The sequence below is a fragment of the Carassius gibelio genome, chromosome A18, assembly GCF_023724105.1.
Source record: "Carassius gibelio isolate Cgi1373 ecotype wild population from Czech Republic chromosome A18, carGib1.2-hapl.c, whole genome shotgun sequence".
NCBI classification, from domain to species: Eukaryota; Metazoa; Chordata; class Actinopteri; order Cypriniformes; family Cyprinidae; genus Carassius; species Carassius gibelio.
Genome location: NC_068388.1, coordinates 4,998,750 through 5,017,261, shown reverse-complemented (window position 1 = coordinate 5,017,261; position 18,512 = coordinate 4,998,750). Strand labels below are relative to the sequence as shown.

The 18,512-nt window shown below is 34.7% G+C and overlaps 1 protein-coding gene across 1 annotated transcript in view; it reads right to left on the bottom strand.

Annotated features, from left to right (window-relative positions):
- Nucleotides 1-5,842: 5,842 nt before the first annotated feature.
- LOC127933897 (semaphorin-3E-like) overlaps nt 5,843-18,512 on the bottom strand; it is a 41,395-nt gene continuing 28,725 nt past the window's right edge. The window contains exons 9-17 of the mRNA XM_052531006.1: nt 17,281-17,350; nt 17,025-17,169; nt 14,886-15,108; nt 14,187-14,278; nt 14,050-14,091; nt 13,528-13,694; nt 11,806-11,873; nt 8,288-8,415; nt 5,843-7,364 (exon numbers count right to left, since the gene is read on the bottom strand). Of these exons, the coding sequence (XP_052386966.1) occupies nt 6,915-7,364; nt 8,288-8,415; nt 11,806-11,873; nt 13,528-13,694; nt 14,050-14,091; nt 14,187-14,278; nt 14,886-15,108; nt 17,025-17,169; nt 17,281-17,350 (1,385 nt within the window). The 3' untranslated portion in view covers nt 5,843-6,914. The remainder of the gene's footprint in view (nt 7,365-8,287; nt 8,416-11,805; nt 11,874-13,527; nt 13,695-14,049; nt 14,092-14,186; nt 14,279-14,885; nt 15,109-17,024; nt 17,170-17,280; nt 17,351-18,512) is intronic.

Sequence of the window (18,512 nt, the reverse complement as noted above, 5' to 3'; positions counted from 1 at the left end):
ATAATATCTGCAGCGGAGCATCACACGAACGCCTTTCAAAGGATTTAACAAGTCTGAGAGCGACAGAGAATGTCAGCAAGGATTACAAATAATTATTGGTCCTTACATTGGGTTTGAAGGATTATTACAATGGTAGAGTAATTGGATTTAGTTAAAACTGCAGCCTGTTTTCCTTTATGACTGATGCGCAGAGGGGGGTGGAGTACCCAAAAACTGTACTCAACTGAAAGTAAAAGTACTTTTAGAAATATTTACTCAAGTAAAAGTAAAAGTTCTAGTCTGAATAGTCTTACTTGAGTAAGAGTAAAAAATCTACTCAAGTAGTAAGTTACTAGTTACTTTGGGTCATATATACTGAGCCTATTTTTATTTACATATATAGATTAAATATAGCCTATGTAATGTATATGTGTGTAAAAATATATATATTTCATCAGCCTTTACTCCAGTCTTCAATGCCACATAATCCTTCAGAAATCATTCCAATATGTTGCTTTACTATCAGTATTGTTCTTTTAATTGTATCTTTCTATACATCAAATAATCATAAACAAAATGTCACAGGTTCCAAAAAATATTAAGCAGCAAAACTCTTTCCAGCACTCGTAATAAATCAATAAAAAAATAATGTGATATGAAAACTGCTACTAATCTTTCATTGTTCAGAAAGAGAGCAAATAACATTTACATTATCAAATATCATTTTCACTGACAGTCTAGAGTTCAGTCACTCTCAGAAACTCCCATTAAAATCACTGAAACTGTTAACACTGTAAAATCAATATCATATTTACAGATTCGTACACACATCAGCACTTTGTTGTTTCTGACGAGAGGATTCGTCAGAAAGATGTATGCAGTCAGCGAGCGAGTGAAGGAAGCACCGGCATTTTAGCGATGACTCATCTGAACACCTTTGATTGGCCAATGCATTCATCAGAATTATGTGTGATTGTTTATAATGCGCATTTCTGGCTCAGCGCCAGCAAGCGATCACAGAGCTGAATTTAGCAGCTGATGATATGACTTGCTGAACGTAACCGTAGTTGTATTAAAAATAATAAAATCTTAATTGCCTATTTTTGGTCTTTTAAAAGCTGTATTCAACTTGGCTCCCCTGTCATAAGCCACACGTACAACAAACATGTCACAGTGGTATCGTGTACTGTAATCAAATGTAGCCCAAGTTATTAGGCTACCTGTTGTATTACCTGTTGAACAGTAGACAGCGCACGTGGTGTTCATCTAATAAAGATCTCCATCGCTAGCCAGTAATAGCCTTTGCAGATTTGCTTTCAATTCAGTGCAATTCTATAGCCACGTTTTCAACGCTGCCGATGTTCTTAAATGTTACAACTCTGAGTGAACCGCTTCAGACGCTCAGCGCGTGCGGCCAGTGTTGCCAACTTCTTTCAATGGAAAGTAGCTAAACCCTGCCTGAAAAGTCGCTAAATGTCGCTAGATGACGTCATATGCTAATTAGCATATTCATGACGTAGGTGCGTCATATTATTTCGCCCTTTCTGTGCTCATGTACTGCATTTTAATGCTGCAAAAATTCTAAATAGAACGTTTTTCATTATTATATTTTAATGTTTCTGTTGTCAGACAACGGAATTAATATTATAATGACTGAAACGCGGTGCATTAAGACAACATACCAGCTCTCAAAGATGTTAATCTGTGCACTAAAATCCTATTCAAGACTAGTCTAATGAAATCACATACACATAAGATTAAGACAATGGTTGTACTGTGATTTCGGCTATACTTGTATGCAAAATAGAGTTAGAAGCAACAGAATATATTGTTTTAACTGAAAGTGCTGCTCTGCTCGCTGAACAGGGCAGATAGAGATGCGTGTGCGCGTGCTGCCTGGGGGGGTGGGGGGGGAGAGAGCTTGTGCTCGTTCGGCAGTACTGGAGAGTCTCAGAGAATAAATAAGGTCTGTCAAAAAAAGTCGCTAGATTTGTCGCTAGTCGCTTTTTTGGAAAAAAGTCGCTATGGGGGTCTGAAAAGTCGCTAAATCTAGCGACAAATCCGCTAAGTTGGCAACACTGCGTGCGGCAGGGAACTGAACGAATCATTCAAACTGATTCATGAACTAATTCACTCGTTTGATCAAGCGTTTAAACAGAATTGACTCAAAAGAATGAATCATTCGCGAATGAGCATCGCTCATTGCCCACTGCCCAGAGAAAAGTAGACGTAGCGTTCGGAATAAACTGAAGCATTTATAACATTTATTGCATTAAGATAAAGTAAGGAGAGCAGCGTCGCCCACAGTAACGAAGTAAAAGTAGGCCTACAGATTTTTCCTCAAAAAATTACTCAAGTAAGAGTAAAAGTACCCATCTTTAAATATACTACAAAATTATTAGTTACCCCTAAAAAATTACTCAAGTAAATGTAACGAAGTAAATGTAACTCGTTACTACCCACCTCTATTTTGCATTGATGGTGTCATTTTTATCTTAAAATGATTGGTTCATCCAAACATAAGATTAGTCATAATTTCCTGACTGGCTCTAGGTTATTTGGTGCACAAGGCGAGAGAGTGGACTAACCCAACTTTTGGGTTAAACAAATTAATAAAAAAATTTTACCCAATGGTTGGGTTAGTCCATATGTGACCCAACGCTGTGTTGAAATAACCCACCATTTTTTAGAGTGTATAGCTTTTTTAAGCACAACTTTGGAAATACTCACATTTGTCATCGCTCTATTAAGGTATTTTATGCCCTTTTTATGGTCAAATCATTTCCTGACAGATAAACTCAAGCTTCGCTCTCATGAACATCCTGAAAAATACATAAAATTACAGAAGCAAAATTGGTTGAAAAAAGCAATTCATGTTGCCTTTAAAAGGCTTCATCACTCTTTGTAATCACAGGTAAAGAGTAAAAGGTCACAAGCTAAAATGAAAGGCGTTTGGTGACTATGCTGAGGATTATTATGAGGACAATTAGGAGGATATCTGTGTTAAGATGAGATAAGACACCTCAACAAAATGTTGTTGCACTGTCAACGGAAGCCTTTCATCTGCAAGCATACCACGATCACACACTTTTTCAGGAATCCTTTATAAAAAGATATCTGTGGGCGAGGTGAGTAAAACTAAAGACAGGAAGCCGGCTGTGAGTTCAATAAAACTCACTCCAAATGAAACCGAGCAAACATCCCTGCTTATGAGTGGGACTCGTTTTCCTTTCAAGAGGCTAAAATTACGCTAAATCTACACCAACAGAATGAAAAGATATGCTCAGCAGGAAAGAAAAACTTCTATGTATCTTCAGGAAATGATTCATAGATAACTTTCAGCTTTGGCACCTCTTTTTTTTTTTTTTTGCTAAAAAGTCTAAGCCTATATAAAAAAACCTTTCTCAGAGTTAAAACTGGCACAATCTAATAAAAAATGCTTCAGGAATAAATGGGTTCGACAGAAAGGTGGATATATATATATATTATCATATATCATATCATATCCTGGAATACTGGTTTTGTAAACTGGATAAAATAATAATTAAATAGAGTCAACTCAACTCTTAACTCATGATTCATGCACAAATTGGACATGAACTGTTACGTGAACTTTCCTAAAAGTGGGAGTTATATTTTATAGTGCATAATGATTTAAATCATTATCATAAATTTGATAAGATTTGTAAAATATTACGAACATCTACTTTTATGGAGCCTTTGCGTCCCTCTTAAAGTGCTAGGGGGGGCTATTGCTGACTGAAACAAATAAAACTATTTTCAGAAATAGCCTAGATTATAACAAATAAATAAACAAAAAGAACGTAAAATAAAATTAGAAATGTTGCCTTTGCAACTAATTGAAAAATAATTGTAAAATTAAGTACAAAATTGCTAAAACTAAAATGAATTTAAATCTATATAGATAAAAAACAAACTAATAAAAATTACAAATACTTTATTAAAACTTTAAAATTAAAATATAAAAATAAAGGCTAATAAATAAATAAATAGTATAAAAATAATATAAAACAACACTACTTCTAATCTTGTAACCCTCATACAATGTAACTGCCTGGAAAAGAAAGACTAGCATAAGAAAGTCCTATTTAAGAGGGTTAAGAACAACATGAAGTCGAGAAAAAATGTTCCGTGAACTATTGCTTAAAATCAATGGAATCTTTTCTATACTCATTGCAATTCTATTTTAGATTTTGGCTAGATATAGAAGAACTGACAGTAAATATAACAAAATGGTTTAGCACAACTGATACACACCAATCTCAGTCATTTTAATGCAATAAAACATGACAAAACCTCTCAAGGCCCCAAAAATACCCTTAGACTCCAGAGGGTTAAGTAAAGAATATAAATACAGGCAAAAGGTTCTTGAACTCAGTGTTATGTTGGAATGTTTTAAATGTGATAAAAAATGAAGCACTGTGGAAGCAATCTTCATTATAATGAATCATCAGCACGGGGTCTGCAGCGTGTTTATGGTGAGGCGTTATCAGCGACACACTCGGATGACTGTCTCGCTCATAAATGAAACACATTATTTCCATTGCAGGCCAGCGTACATATCGCTAATTAAGAGGCCCATATGCAGTGAGCAAAGAGAAAAAGAAAGAGCAAAAGAAGAATGGATGTGGTGGAAAGTCACAGACAGCAATGCCTGGAGGAACAGACTCCAATATTAACATGTTATGGATCTCCATGAATACAAATCACATCCATCCATCATGTCAAAAACAATATGGTTCTTCCCATCATTATCACCCTGAACTCCAAAGTTGGGTTTCAGCAAGACATAAGATATAGGACTTGTTTCAATCAAACGAAAACATTATATAATGTAATTTGCATACAATTCAGAAGTTTGGGGTAAATAAGATTTTAGTTTTGGAAAGTAATGAATCATTTAATTAATAAAGGACACAAAAGTTAAAATGATCAAAATTGACAATAAAAGCATTAATGATGCTACAAAAGATTTACTTATTTCAAATAAATGCTGTTCATTTGAACCTTCTATTCATCAATGATTCTGAATTCACAGATTCCACAAAAATATGAAGCAGCACAACTCTTTTCAACAATGATATTAATAGGAAATGTTTCTTGAGCAGCAAATCAACATATTAGCATGATTTCTGAAGGATCATGTGACACTGAAGACATGAGCAATGATGCTTTGACATCATATGAACAAATTACTATTTAAATGCATTCAAACTAAAGAAAAAAAAAAATAAAAAAATAAAAAAGAAAATGTTATACTATTTTACAACATAACTGTTTTACTGTATTTTAATGCAATAAAGGCAGCTTTATACTTTCAAAATAAAAAAATAAAAAAATCTTACCAACCCCAAACTTTTGACCAGCATTGTATTTTACAAGGAGGTCAATGATACCTGGAGAAAGTTGTCCATTAGCATGCCCATTCATCTCAGCAACAACTGGTCAATGTTGCAGGGGTTAACAGAGCCAGGCTAACCAGCTAAACCTCAACCCTGTGTGGATGTATGCCATTTATTATACAACAACACATAGCAATTAAAAGATTTAACACACTTTAAAACACCACAATACATAGCAAAACTGTTGACCTCACTGAAATATCCTGATAATTTGGATCTCATTTAGTTGTTCACAGCAAAAATATCATTGCATGTCTTAAAACGTTCACCAAGAAAAATATATACTGTACATATATATATATATATATATATATATATATATATATATATATATATATATATATATATATATATATATATATATATATATATATATATATATATATATACACATACATATATATATATATATATATATATATATATATATATATATATATATATATATATATATATATGTTTGAAGGTGTGATCACTAGAAATGCATTACAATCAACCTATATACACAGCTGAAATGCAGTATTTCATGTCCAGTTAAAACTATTAGAACATCTAAAACCACTACAAAAGACACTAGCAAATTTTACACCAACTTGAATAATTTATATAATACTGAAAATACAGATAAATATACTTAGTGTGTGCGTAAGTTCTCTCAGGAGGGTTTTTGAAGCCAAGTAACTGCTCACAGAAATGGAAATGGAAATGTTTCTTCAGTTGAATGGAACTCTTGAATTGGCAACAGTGGAAAAGTCATTCATAGGAAATCTCACATCATTGACAAAAGGACAGCTGGTCTCTGCCATTTGTCATTGTTCAGAGCTGTCCAAGAGGAAATGTTGCCTTTCACATCCTGAGAGGGTCTTTGAACCCCTTGTCTTTTAATGGCCCAGTCAGTCAGGTAGCACTGCATGTTCCCGTAGAAGCAACTTTAGTATTTTCTTTGCAAGACAAATGTCACACAAGAGCCCTGTATAAATACTCAGAATACTTTCTATGTACTAAGTACTATAAATACTTTCTATTTTAAAGGTACACCAAGTTATAATAATTAAATATGTCTGGAACAGCATGCTACCATACTCCTCTTCCTACTTTTGTGGCATGCATGCTAAATGTAAATTAATATATTCTAAAATGTAATTTATTCAGCCATTACTCCAGTCTTCGGTGTCACATGATGAAAAAAATCTTAACGACTCAAAATTTTTGATTGAGTGTATAAATCATCAGGAAAAAATTATGATACAGCGACATAGTATATTTGTGTCATTGCATTGTGTAAATGGTTTCACTTTGCTTTCACACATTTATTAAGACTATGAAAAAAATGACTTGGTGTAACTTTAAATATCTGGCATACTGACTACCAAACAGTAAGACTAAGAATTGTGAATTAATGAAAATACGAATTATTCTTTTTTGTTGTTGTTGTTTATAATAAAAATGTCTATATATGATCATCTGCACTGAGAATGAGTTGAAAAGTTTCGTTCTCTCATCTGACAGTCTTTACTGTCCCTGTATGTGTCGAGGCGCCCGTGCTCTCCCCTGCTGCTCTGTCCCAGGTGTGTACTGCCATTTAGATGCCATTCCCTTGAGTTTCTTCCTCTTCCTGTCAGACACGCACCACACCTTCTCACAGTACTGCTCCACCCGCTGGAAGTTGTTGTAGCTGATCAGCTGCATGAAATCCTTGTACCAGAGCTTTGAGGAGGATGGAGTGGAGGGCAGGCTGGGGAAGGAGCAGGGTTGAGGTTTTTGTCCAGAATCGCCTTCCTCCCCTATATGCAACAAACCCTCCACTTTGCCCTCATCCAGCACCTCCAAAGTGACACGCACCACCGTCTGGACAAAGCCGTGCTCTGTGGACTGGCACACGTAGACTCCTGTGTCTCCCTTTGCCAATTTAAGGAGCAGCAGGCCGTGGGGGCTTTGAATCACACGGTCATCGCCTTTCACCTGAGCGAGGGAAGGAGAGAAACAACATGCAAAGGACATTATCGAATTTGTGTACTTAGCTTGCTAGGATGCTAGAGTTTTCTGGGTGGTTTCTAGGTCCATAAAATTCCTTTCCAAGTCTCAGACGCCTCCTTCGATATAAGCATATGCAGTGTTGAGGAGTAACACATTACAAGTTACCCGAACTACATAATCAGATTGCTTTTTTCAAGTAATTTTTCAATGCATTACTTTTAAATGTACAACACAATATCTGAGTTACTTTTTTAAAGCAACTGTAATAGTGTTGCTCTCTTTATTATTTAAAGTCTAATTTACCTTCACAAGATGTCTTGGTGCCCAGAGATGGTCAGAGTGACATTATTCTTTTCTATTTGAGATGAACTGAATCGCTGGGGGCTATATTACCCAGCCTCCCTGTTGTCAGAATAGTAAAATGAAGCTTTAATCTATATTTAACAGCAATCTCTCAGCAGGAGTTCAGACCATTGCTTGTGATGAAATCATTTCTGATGCTGACCATGTGAGAAGAGCTCTATATTATCCAAGAATACTCTGCACATTATTTGATTAAATATGATGAAAATAAATCTTAATATGTTTTAATTTTTATGATTATGGAATAACACACACACACACACACACACACACACGGTCATAAAATGTATCTTATTGTTAGGGATCAGGTAACTGTTATGTAATGTAATGTAGTGTAATTATACAATTATATATTATGGAGGAAAAATATATCTTTTGTATTAAATTAATTTATAATTTTTTCCTTCTATAATTCTAAAAAAATTACCAAAATTAGAGGTTAGGTTAGTTTTATAATATAATATAAAATAACAAAACATAATACAAAAAATACATTTCATTTAAAAGAATAAAAGTCTGTATGTTCTAGATGCATGTGTCTGTACCTCCTCCATGTCCGCACCATGTTGAATGTACCATGTTACAGATGCCTGCAGTGATCGTGGTCTGCACTCCAGTAGGGTGCTATTGTTCTCCACACCATATACAAGCTTTTCTGAGATGCTTTGTTCTTCTGTAACACACCCACACAACCACATACTGAACAGTCTAATCCACTACATTGATGCAACAGAATTCAAACTTGTGTCAACTGCTGGCATTGTGTGTTCATTTTTAATTGCTCTCAGTAAACACAGTCGCACATGCAAGAAATCTAAAGATTTTGCTCATGGCGGAGACTCCGGCAGGTATCTAAACACACAGTCTGAATACTCAAGCATCTTGTGAACAGACACTGTTAATATTCAAGCGATAGAGATTTTTATTATATGTTTTGTAATGGAGCTCAATGGTACAGTTGTGGAATGGCAACAAACTCTTTGAAATAGGAATGCTCTGTAAAAATGTAAAAGTCTTTATTATTATTATTTATTCTATATATATATATGATACATAACATATTTGTATATTATACATAAATATATTTGGTAACACTTTCTTTGTAGCCCGTATTTATAATACATTATAAGGGTATTCTTAAAGCATGATAATGAATGCATAATGCATTATAAAAAAAAAAAACTAATTATATCAACTCATGAAGAATCATAACAACAATTATAATACATCATAATAAATGTTATAAGTTTAAGAGTATGATTATTTATAACACACAATTAAAACCATATTAAATCTACTTCATGTACAGTATAATGGACTGTATCATATATTGACATTGTTTATTTAAGATCTGCACAGTATCTTACTACAGCTCGTGAGTGGTTAGATGTTGAGTGTTATTTGAGTGTTTCTGTGGAGCTAATGTTAATTAATTGATGTGAGTTTAATACTCAAACTGAAAAAAAATGCAATGTTTTATATGGTTACATTTTATGTTGATGGTCCCCTTAATCAATCGAGTATAAGCCACTTTGTAACTACATGTCAACTAACTCTCATTAGAGTATTGATATGCTCAAGAATGGTAGAATCTAGTATGGTAGAATAAGTTGACGTACTTGCAAAGACACTTATAGTCAGGTTATCTGTTGGTTGACCATCAAAATTAAGTGTTAGCATGTATTTACAGTAGCATATTAATACTCTAATGACTGCTAGTTGACATGTAGTTGGAGAGTTACTTATCAACAGCTGTCTAAGGGTTACCATCAAAATAATCAAACTGACATTACAATTAAAATAGTTCAAAGCAAATGTGTAATATTACACATTCATCTGATCTGATATCTGATCTCATGGCTGTTTGAGAGAAAAAAAATATTATTATTATTATTATTATTATTATTATTACTACATATAAATGGTATTTGACCGCTTTAAGTAGCATCAGAAAAATGGCAAGATATGAGACTTATAATACATTATAACCAGTGTTGGGTATAGTTACTTTGGAAAGTAGTTAGTTAGGTTACAACGTTACCATCAATTAAAAGTAATCAGTTATGATACAGCGTTACCTATTCATAAAAGTAACGCGTTAGAGTACTCATGCGTTACCAAAAATTAAAAGCCGTTTGCAGCGGCTCACACATGACAGACACAGCCCCCGGCCCCTTTAAATGCACCTACAAGTCGTGACTCCCGACAATGAATAACGTCAGTCATCTGACTAAATTAACACTGCAGGATAACAATAACAGGAAAGACAGTCAACAATAGGCTATTCCACATTAAGTTTTATTTATTTGTTATCACAGAACATATTATTAATCAAAATTCGCACCTACCCAGCCCGGGTATCCTAGGCTACTGTATATTATGAGCACCACAAGATAACTCCTGATTTTTCTTTAACTTTAAATAATGCAGTTATCAAAGTACAAGTATGCTTACTTGTAAACACAACCTTAAACAGGTTTGCAGATTTAAATCCATTTAGAAATGATGAACAACCAGCCAGCCAACGATCTAACAGAAATTAACATCTGCCTGTGAAACAAAAATGATAACAAACCGACCGAATTAAATCCTTCACTGCCACACAGGCAAATGACAAATCGCTTAATAGCCGAACTAATTATTATTAAAGTGTCACTCACAGTCACAGAGTGTGCATTTTACCATTATGTTATTTTCTTTTTCGTTGACAAATTGAAAATAATGTGCGTACTTCCATAAACCAAACGCTGTCCTCTCTGCCATCTTGCCGGGAGTTCGAAAAAAAAAAAACACACACACACACACACACACACACACACACACACACACACACACACACACACACACACAGGGTCAGGCGCAGGGCACAGACGCATCACAGCCATTGACTTTACGATCACAGAGCTTCGACTCCGCTGATACATCCGCAGGTGGCACAGTAGACCTAGGCCTACTGTCTGACAAAAAGCAGGCTGCAGTCGGGATTTTCCTTTCCTTAAAATAACGGATTACTTTTTTTAAAAAATAACGAAGTTACTGATTACTTACGCACGAAACTAACGCGTTAAGTTACACATTTCAGGAAAAAAGTAATTAGAGTACTCTTACTTTGTAACGCGTTACCCACAACACTGATTATAACTATGAGAAGTATAATCCAAAAGTGAAAGTGGATGCAACGTGTTCACTGTGTTATAAATCATCATACTCTTAAAAGCTATAACCACAAATAAGTAAATATTATAATATATTAAAACTGTTATTATGAATATTCTGGAGATGATACAACATATTATACGTTTTTTATTTTATTTTATTTTATTTTTTATAATGCATTATGCATTCATTATAATGCATTAAGAATATCCTTACAATGTATTATAAATACGGGCTTCATAGAAAGTGTTACCATATATTTTAACTTGTATGTGTATGTGTAGTTATTCTAATATTGTACAGCATTTTGTTCAAGATTGGTTATTTTTAAATGTGCTTTTATGAATAAACATTAGCAAACATTGTACTGACCGAAAACTTTTGATGGCAGTACACATCTGAATAATTTACCACCAAATATATAAAACATGCTGTGCTTATAATCAATGACTTTGTTATGGCAAACAGATTCATATTACAGTTATATTATAGTTTAGACCTCTTAGTTCATTCCAACATAAACAATGTCAATCCAATCATTAAAAATGTAGACGTTTTGACTTTTTCCCCAAAAATCGAATTTAATTGTAATGTTTAATATCAGAGTTTATGTTGGATGTAGATTTGATTCAAACTGCAATGCCTATGGAGAAAAATAAAGGGCAAAATACTTCCGGAACAAAGGCCGCTTTGGAATTGGGCCATCACTGCCATGCTCTATTGTAATATACTGTGATGTCTGTCTGCTAAAGTAAAAGCACCATCTGCGCATAAAGAGCCAGAGACTCTCATTAACTGTACTCTGACCTCTTCAACTTTCACAGATCTCATCCGCCTCGTTTTTCCCCTCTAAAGCTTCTAAGACTCTATTCTATCCTCCATTGATCGAGCTCTTGCCAGAACATACCACTAAGCTGAAGCCCATTGCACTGCTGAACTGCATTGCCATGGCGGATGTCTTGCCGTCGGAAGCGCCTAAAGAATAAAAGAGAAAAATTAGGCATTGATATAATCCAGACACAACCCGCCTGTCTGCCTGCAGTTGTCATTATATCATCCTACCCCCCTAGTTGTGTAACAGCGCAGGGAGGTGACAGAAATTCACTGTCTGTTCTATTTGAGTAATGACTCTGACAGGCATTTGGTGCCGATTGTGCGTGACTTGTCTGGCTTTGCATACAAAGTGAGCTTGTGATGGGTATTAATATGGGCGAGAGGTGTTAGCATCAATCGTTAACAAGTTCAAACTGATGACCACACTGAGACAGCTGACAGGTCTTTGAGTGGGGATTAGGGAAACACTCCCACTCTGCCTTCGCTCCTGTACACTCCAGTCACACAAGCGCACACACTTTCCTGCAGCTAAGTGAAACATCAAAAGAGCTCTCACAAAAACCCACACACTCTCCGTTCACTGAGCTCACAAATGGAAACACTGTGTTGGAAAGTGAACAAGATTACGGTGCACATACACAAGCTAAAACTGGAAGACTTAAAAAAGTTGCTTTATCATGAAATTCTTTAAAAACCTAATTTTGCGATGCAAGACATGGACATAAAGTACATAAGATTTTCCAAATGTCAAGATGCCTCAACTTTTCTTATTATAAAATCAATCTGCCATCTCAGCACTGTCAGTATACTTTATGCACTACCAGTCCAAAACTGATAAAACTCAAAGAGCTTTAAATGTTAAGAGGCATATCATGTAATGATTCCTACTATAGGGAGTTTAAAGAAAAAAAATGCCACCCATGGACAATATTAAAATCTATATAAACCTAAACAATCAAGAACTCATTGTGTACTGTAAGCAATAAATGTATAACATATTATTATAAATATTTATAAATAGTAGCTAATAAATTCACCTATTAACAACAACAACAATAATAACATATTCATAATAATATACTACTACTACTAATAATAATAATAAATAAAAATATAATAATAAATAATAATAATACATTTCAATTCAATGGCACTAAAAAGTATTTGGACAATTACAGAATAGATAAATAAAATAATAAATAAATAAATTTGTCTGATTATTATTGCATTACATGACAAAGTGTCATGTAAAACCAATCTGCATTTATTTTAAACACTTTAAAAAACATTTGACAAAATAGTAGTGTAAGATTTAAAATAATAAAATATGCATTGTTTAAAATTATCAATATGGACTCTTTCTAGTTGTGCAATTTCTACTTTTCATATGTATGTAGATATATGACTGACTGTTTTAAGAGTGATTTAATTAAACAATTTCAAAATAATTGATTAAATTATATATATATATATATATATATATATATATATATATATATATATATATATATATATGTGTGTGTGTGTGTGTGTGTGTGTGTGTGTGTGTGTGTGTGTGTGTGTGTGTGTGTGTGTGTGTGTGTGTGTGTGTGTGTGTGTGTGTTTGGAACTATTCAGGGGTGACAATTTTAAATAATTTATATTTTTGGGGGAACCATCTCTTTAAGGCTTTATTTTCTTTAAAGCTGCTTTTGAACATTACAGTATGTCCCATGAAAAGTGCTATACAAATACATATGACTTGACTAAATATAAGCTATATATTCACTTTATATCTATATTAAATTGTTGGTACCTTTTTGTATAGAGCCCAGCAGGATAGTACCGGGAACATGTCGACCCATCCCACGCACAGTAGGGGTCTCTGGCCAGGCAGCAGTCGGCGCAGGCTGAACCGTACAGCCCACACTGGTGCACACGGACCTGTGTTACACCCAGCTCAGAGCCCACGTACAGCTGTTGCTATGGAGACACAAACACTGCTGTCAGCCGCTTTGTTACAGGTGATGAATGCTATTATTTCCAAATCATCACGTTAGCATAATGACGCAGATAAAACCATTCTACTGAATAGCCCATTATTTGTGTGCATTCTAAATAATTCAATATATTACAATAATAACACAGAACAAAAGATGCACATATTTGATTCATAATATTTACTAATGACTGCAAGAATTAATAATTAACTGAAGCATCAGACTTGTTATAAATGCTGAATTTGCCAAATGGTTTTAAGGTGATAACTCATGCATGAAAAGTTTACTCAATACCACCATCTCCAGGTGTCTGTGAGGACAAACTGACAAAGACTTACTCGTTTAGTAGAGATGAGGATCTCAGTTATAGGAACAGGGACCTGGAATGAGAAGAAAAGTGTTTAGTGTGAAGATTGTTGGAAATGAAATGGTTTCAATATATAGATTAAAAGTCAACCAAAGGACTTCTGATGACCTTGAAAACCTGCAATTCCTCCAGAAGAACTTCTTCGACTGTGTCGGCTTCTTTGTTGTAGATTGTGATCAATTTTAATACTACAGAATCATCTGAGTTAAAGAGAAAGACAACCTGAATTATGCACTGATAAAATACATTTTATATTAAAGTTTGTAATGTTCTTGAAAGAAGTCTCTTATGTGATCATCAAAACGGTAATTGGACAGTGTTGTGAAACATTAGCAAAATATTGGACAGTGTTGTGAAACATTAGCAAAATATAATAAAATAACTGTTTTTTATATATATATATATATATATATATATATATATATATATATATATATATTTTAGAATGTAATTTATTCCTGTGATGCAATGCATGCATTGCTGCAATCTTAAGTGTCACATGATCCTTCAGAAATTATTATATTATGCTGATTTAAGATAAAATGCTGAAGTAAAATTTCTAATAATATATATATAAATGTATCATTGTTGAACAGTTGTGCTGCTTTGTAGTTTTCTGGAAATTATGATAATTTTCTAAAAATGCAATAGCCTATAGTTGGCCTAGAAAAAAGTTTATTGTTATTGTTACATAAAAACAAGCTGCTGCAAATATTAAGCATGACAAAAGCAACAATCATTAAATAAAGCCCATATGGCTCTGCAAATCAGAGTGTACAAGTCAATATAGTTACAAAAACTGAGTACCAGTCCCTATGAAGAGAACATTGTAGTGTCCGTCCTCAGCTTCCACTCGGTCCACCACCAGCTGTGTGAGTTTACGTCCTCCTTCAGTGTCCAACAGAATGGGCCGCCTGTGAATGGGCTGCACCTCCTGGAACATGAGGGGATGGGAACGCACAAAACGCAGGACCTCATCCGGATACTCCTTTGAACTGGAAAACTGGCCTCCATTTATTTTACTGGCACACTGTGAGAGAGAAAAATCAGTAAATATGAATACAGGTTGAACAAAGTTCGCCATGACACCAAACACTATCAGGTCTTTCATTTTGTTCCTCCTGATCTGAGAATACACTCTAAAAAAATGCTGGGTTGAGACCGCTGCGTAGTTTGGGTTGAAAATTGGTCTCGATTTTAACCCAGCAGTGCTGAGTTGGGAAAGAGAGCACGCACGTCACGTTAAGATCGTACGTCTCCAGTGCGAACAGCCACCATTTTCTCAGCGTGAAAGAAGCGAGAAGCGAGTGAACGTATGGTAAGTAAAAATTCAAAACCTAAAGTTATCGTTTATTGTTTATCCGGTTGTATGAAAGGTGGAAGGTTTTATGAAAAGCAGAAACAAAGGAGCTTAACGTTATATATATATATTTTTTAAAGTGGACGCGGTTTTCGCCTCAGACATGGACTGAGGTCTCATTTAACAGTACTGAATGGAAGAGGTATTTTTAATATATAATGTCCGTGAATGTTTTACATTATCTGCACTTTTTGAGGTGTTAATAGATGGTTAAGGTTAAACTCATGTTAATTTCTTGTCTTATTTTTCGCGGTTAAACTGAATGTACGTTAGTCTCCTAAAGGAAACGGCACTGCGTAAAGGCTAGCATAATTATTTTGAGGCTGTTGAAGTGGTAATTGTTAAAAGTATGTTTTGCATGTAATATTTCAGACTTGTCGAGCTCGTGTCTTCATCGTGTCAGCGCCGAGAGTTAAAGAGACAGAAGCTGTTTGTGTGAGGAGTCACAGTCTGTCTGAGGAGGAGGAGGTGTTCTCAGCTTCTTCTGAAGAGAGGGACAGACGATTTAGGGCAAGTAAACTTCAGAATTCTATCAAGTTCTCTTTATTTTTACTAAGACTAAAATAATGTTTGTTTTTGTAGATGTTGAAATCCAGAGACAAGATAACTTCATTCTTTTGAGACTGATGTGGTTTTTTTTTTTTTTTTTTTTTTTCTAGAAAATTTATGTTTCTGTTGTGTCCTGCCTGTTTACTTCACATTTTGATGCAACAACAGTGTGATTATATGTTCATATTTTATTGAAACCATTGATGTCCCTCTTTGCCGAACTCATTCATTGCAGAACACAAACCAACTTTGGAGATGTCTGATCTGGAGAGTCATCATTCTTGGTCTTCCCTCTTACAGGTAAAGTTCACATAAAAAACTTTTTGTCATTCCAAACCTATATGACTTTTGTCCGTCTTTACAACACAAATGAATATGTTCCGAATTTTCTCATAATTTTGTTAATCCATTTATAGTCTAGACAATCAATATTTTCAAGCCTCATAAATAGACTAATCAGAAATCCTGCGGTGCACAACTAAATCTACCAGACTGCCTTTTGAAAGGTCAGCTCTCAGAGACATACTTTTTTTCATATGCTTTTCCCAAGAAAAACCACACATGGAAATTGAAGAATTGAGACAAATTCTGAGATGTGAACAATGGATATACCCTGATTCTTCAAAATGAGACGAGACTCAACAAAACAGAGAAAATCACTGTCAGTAACAGGTCATCACTAACTATTGGAAACCAATCGTACTCTTTTTTTTTTTCAGATGGAGATGAATAGCCAGAGAAGGACAATAATCAGATATGATTATAATTCAGACCACTGCAATTTAAACACCTCGATTTCACATTACCTCCATAAGTGCTCGGCTTCAGGCATTAACGTTAAAGAATTGGCATGACACACTCGAGGAGAATAGTGATGTGCACAGTCATGCTGAAAATAGACTCATCTGTCATGAGAGAGATTCACTCAAGTGCGCCTCCAAATAACAACTGTGTCAGAGATACACTTTGATTTCTGATATAACAAATGATGAGACAAAGTGACTGATGGACCCAAAATACATGCAAATATTACTCACTGATCCAGGTCGTGGGTAGGGGACCCTGCCGTTGTACACTTTCCAGTGGTGGTCAGTCCGTTCCCGGTGTGCAAAAGGCCCATTAAACGCTGCACGGATGTCTTCCATGTTATACATGCACACTGCGTATCCTTTAAACACAGCACTGAGTGAAAAAACAGGTGCAGATGAGCGTCCAGGCAGCTGTCAATCAAAATAAACTGAGAATATGTAAGTATATATCGGTCTGTTCTGTGACACATGTGACCTCACCCACCTGGTGGTGCTAAACAGACCAAAGATCTCTGGATGTTTCTCATCTTTCTTCCGTAGCACGAACACATCCTCTAAAATGACACAGATACTTACTTTACTTTTTTGTTTATTCTTTATTTATAAAAAAAATAAAAAAAATAAAAAAAATTATATATATATATACACACCAATTTGGGAAACTCTTTATTTATTTTTTACATTCCATTCTATTTTAAAATCAAAGATTAATAATATAAAACCGCTATCCTGTAACTCACAGTAGAGCATGATGCTAGAAACACCAAGGTCATGGGTTCAATACTAGGCAAAAAAAGAACTGAATAAATGTGTACCTTGAATGCAATATTAGTTACTTTTTGATAAAATCGTCTGCCAAATGCATAAATATAAAGGTTTCTTTGCACAAGATAATGAATTTAAATTTAAATTATGTATTAATATACAATTTTGTAAAATATAAATCATTTTAAATCATTTTACAAAAATGACAACGCCAAATGAACATAGTTCCATCTTGCACTTTACATCTTTGGAACAGATGAGGTGTTTAATAAGATGTCAGTGCTTTCATTTGAAAATCAAAGGGCCTATCAGAGAGTCCCTCCAAGATTACAAAGTTTGGTGATGTTTAAACAGCCCAGCTGGTGAAACAGATTTGGATTTTCAATTCACACAGCTGGCTTATACAGTGAAGACATGGAGATCTATTACAAAGTCATCTGGATGGACAGATGGGTGGATGAATACCTGATGAAATCTCCATGAAAATATGAAAAGCAAAAACAGACTTATCAGCAGTTTTGCCCTGAGGCATCTGATGAATAGAATCACTGAGCTGGAAGAAACTGTTCATCTGAAGCTAAAACTGCTGTTTTTCCTTTCTTTCTTTGTGCTATTGTGGCCATTTCAGTTAAGCATCCCTACTGTATGTTGACAGACTACAGATACAGCTCAGAGCATGACAGTGACTTTCTCTTTATATTACCAACACGAGCTAAATCAAAAGTTGCATACTATCTTCTCTATATAGTAAGCAATATTACGGTAATGCATCACAGACATGTCAGCGCTAACCAGATGACAGACTGTTTATGGTTCATTTTCATTCTCAAACAGCAGAGCAAGGCACTAGCAATGTCAAGATCATGTGTTTGATTCCCAGGGAAAGAATGAATTGAAAACCTTGAATGCAATGTATGTCGCTTTGGTTAAAAGTATGTGCCAAATGCATAA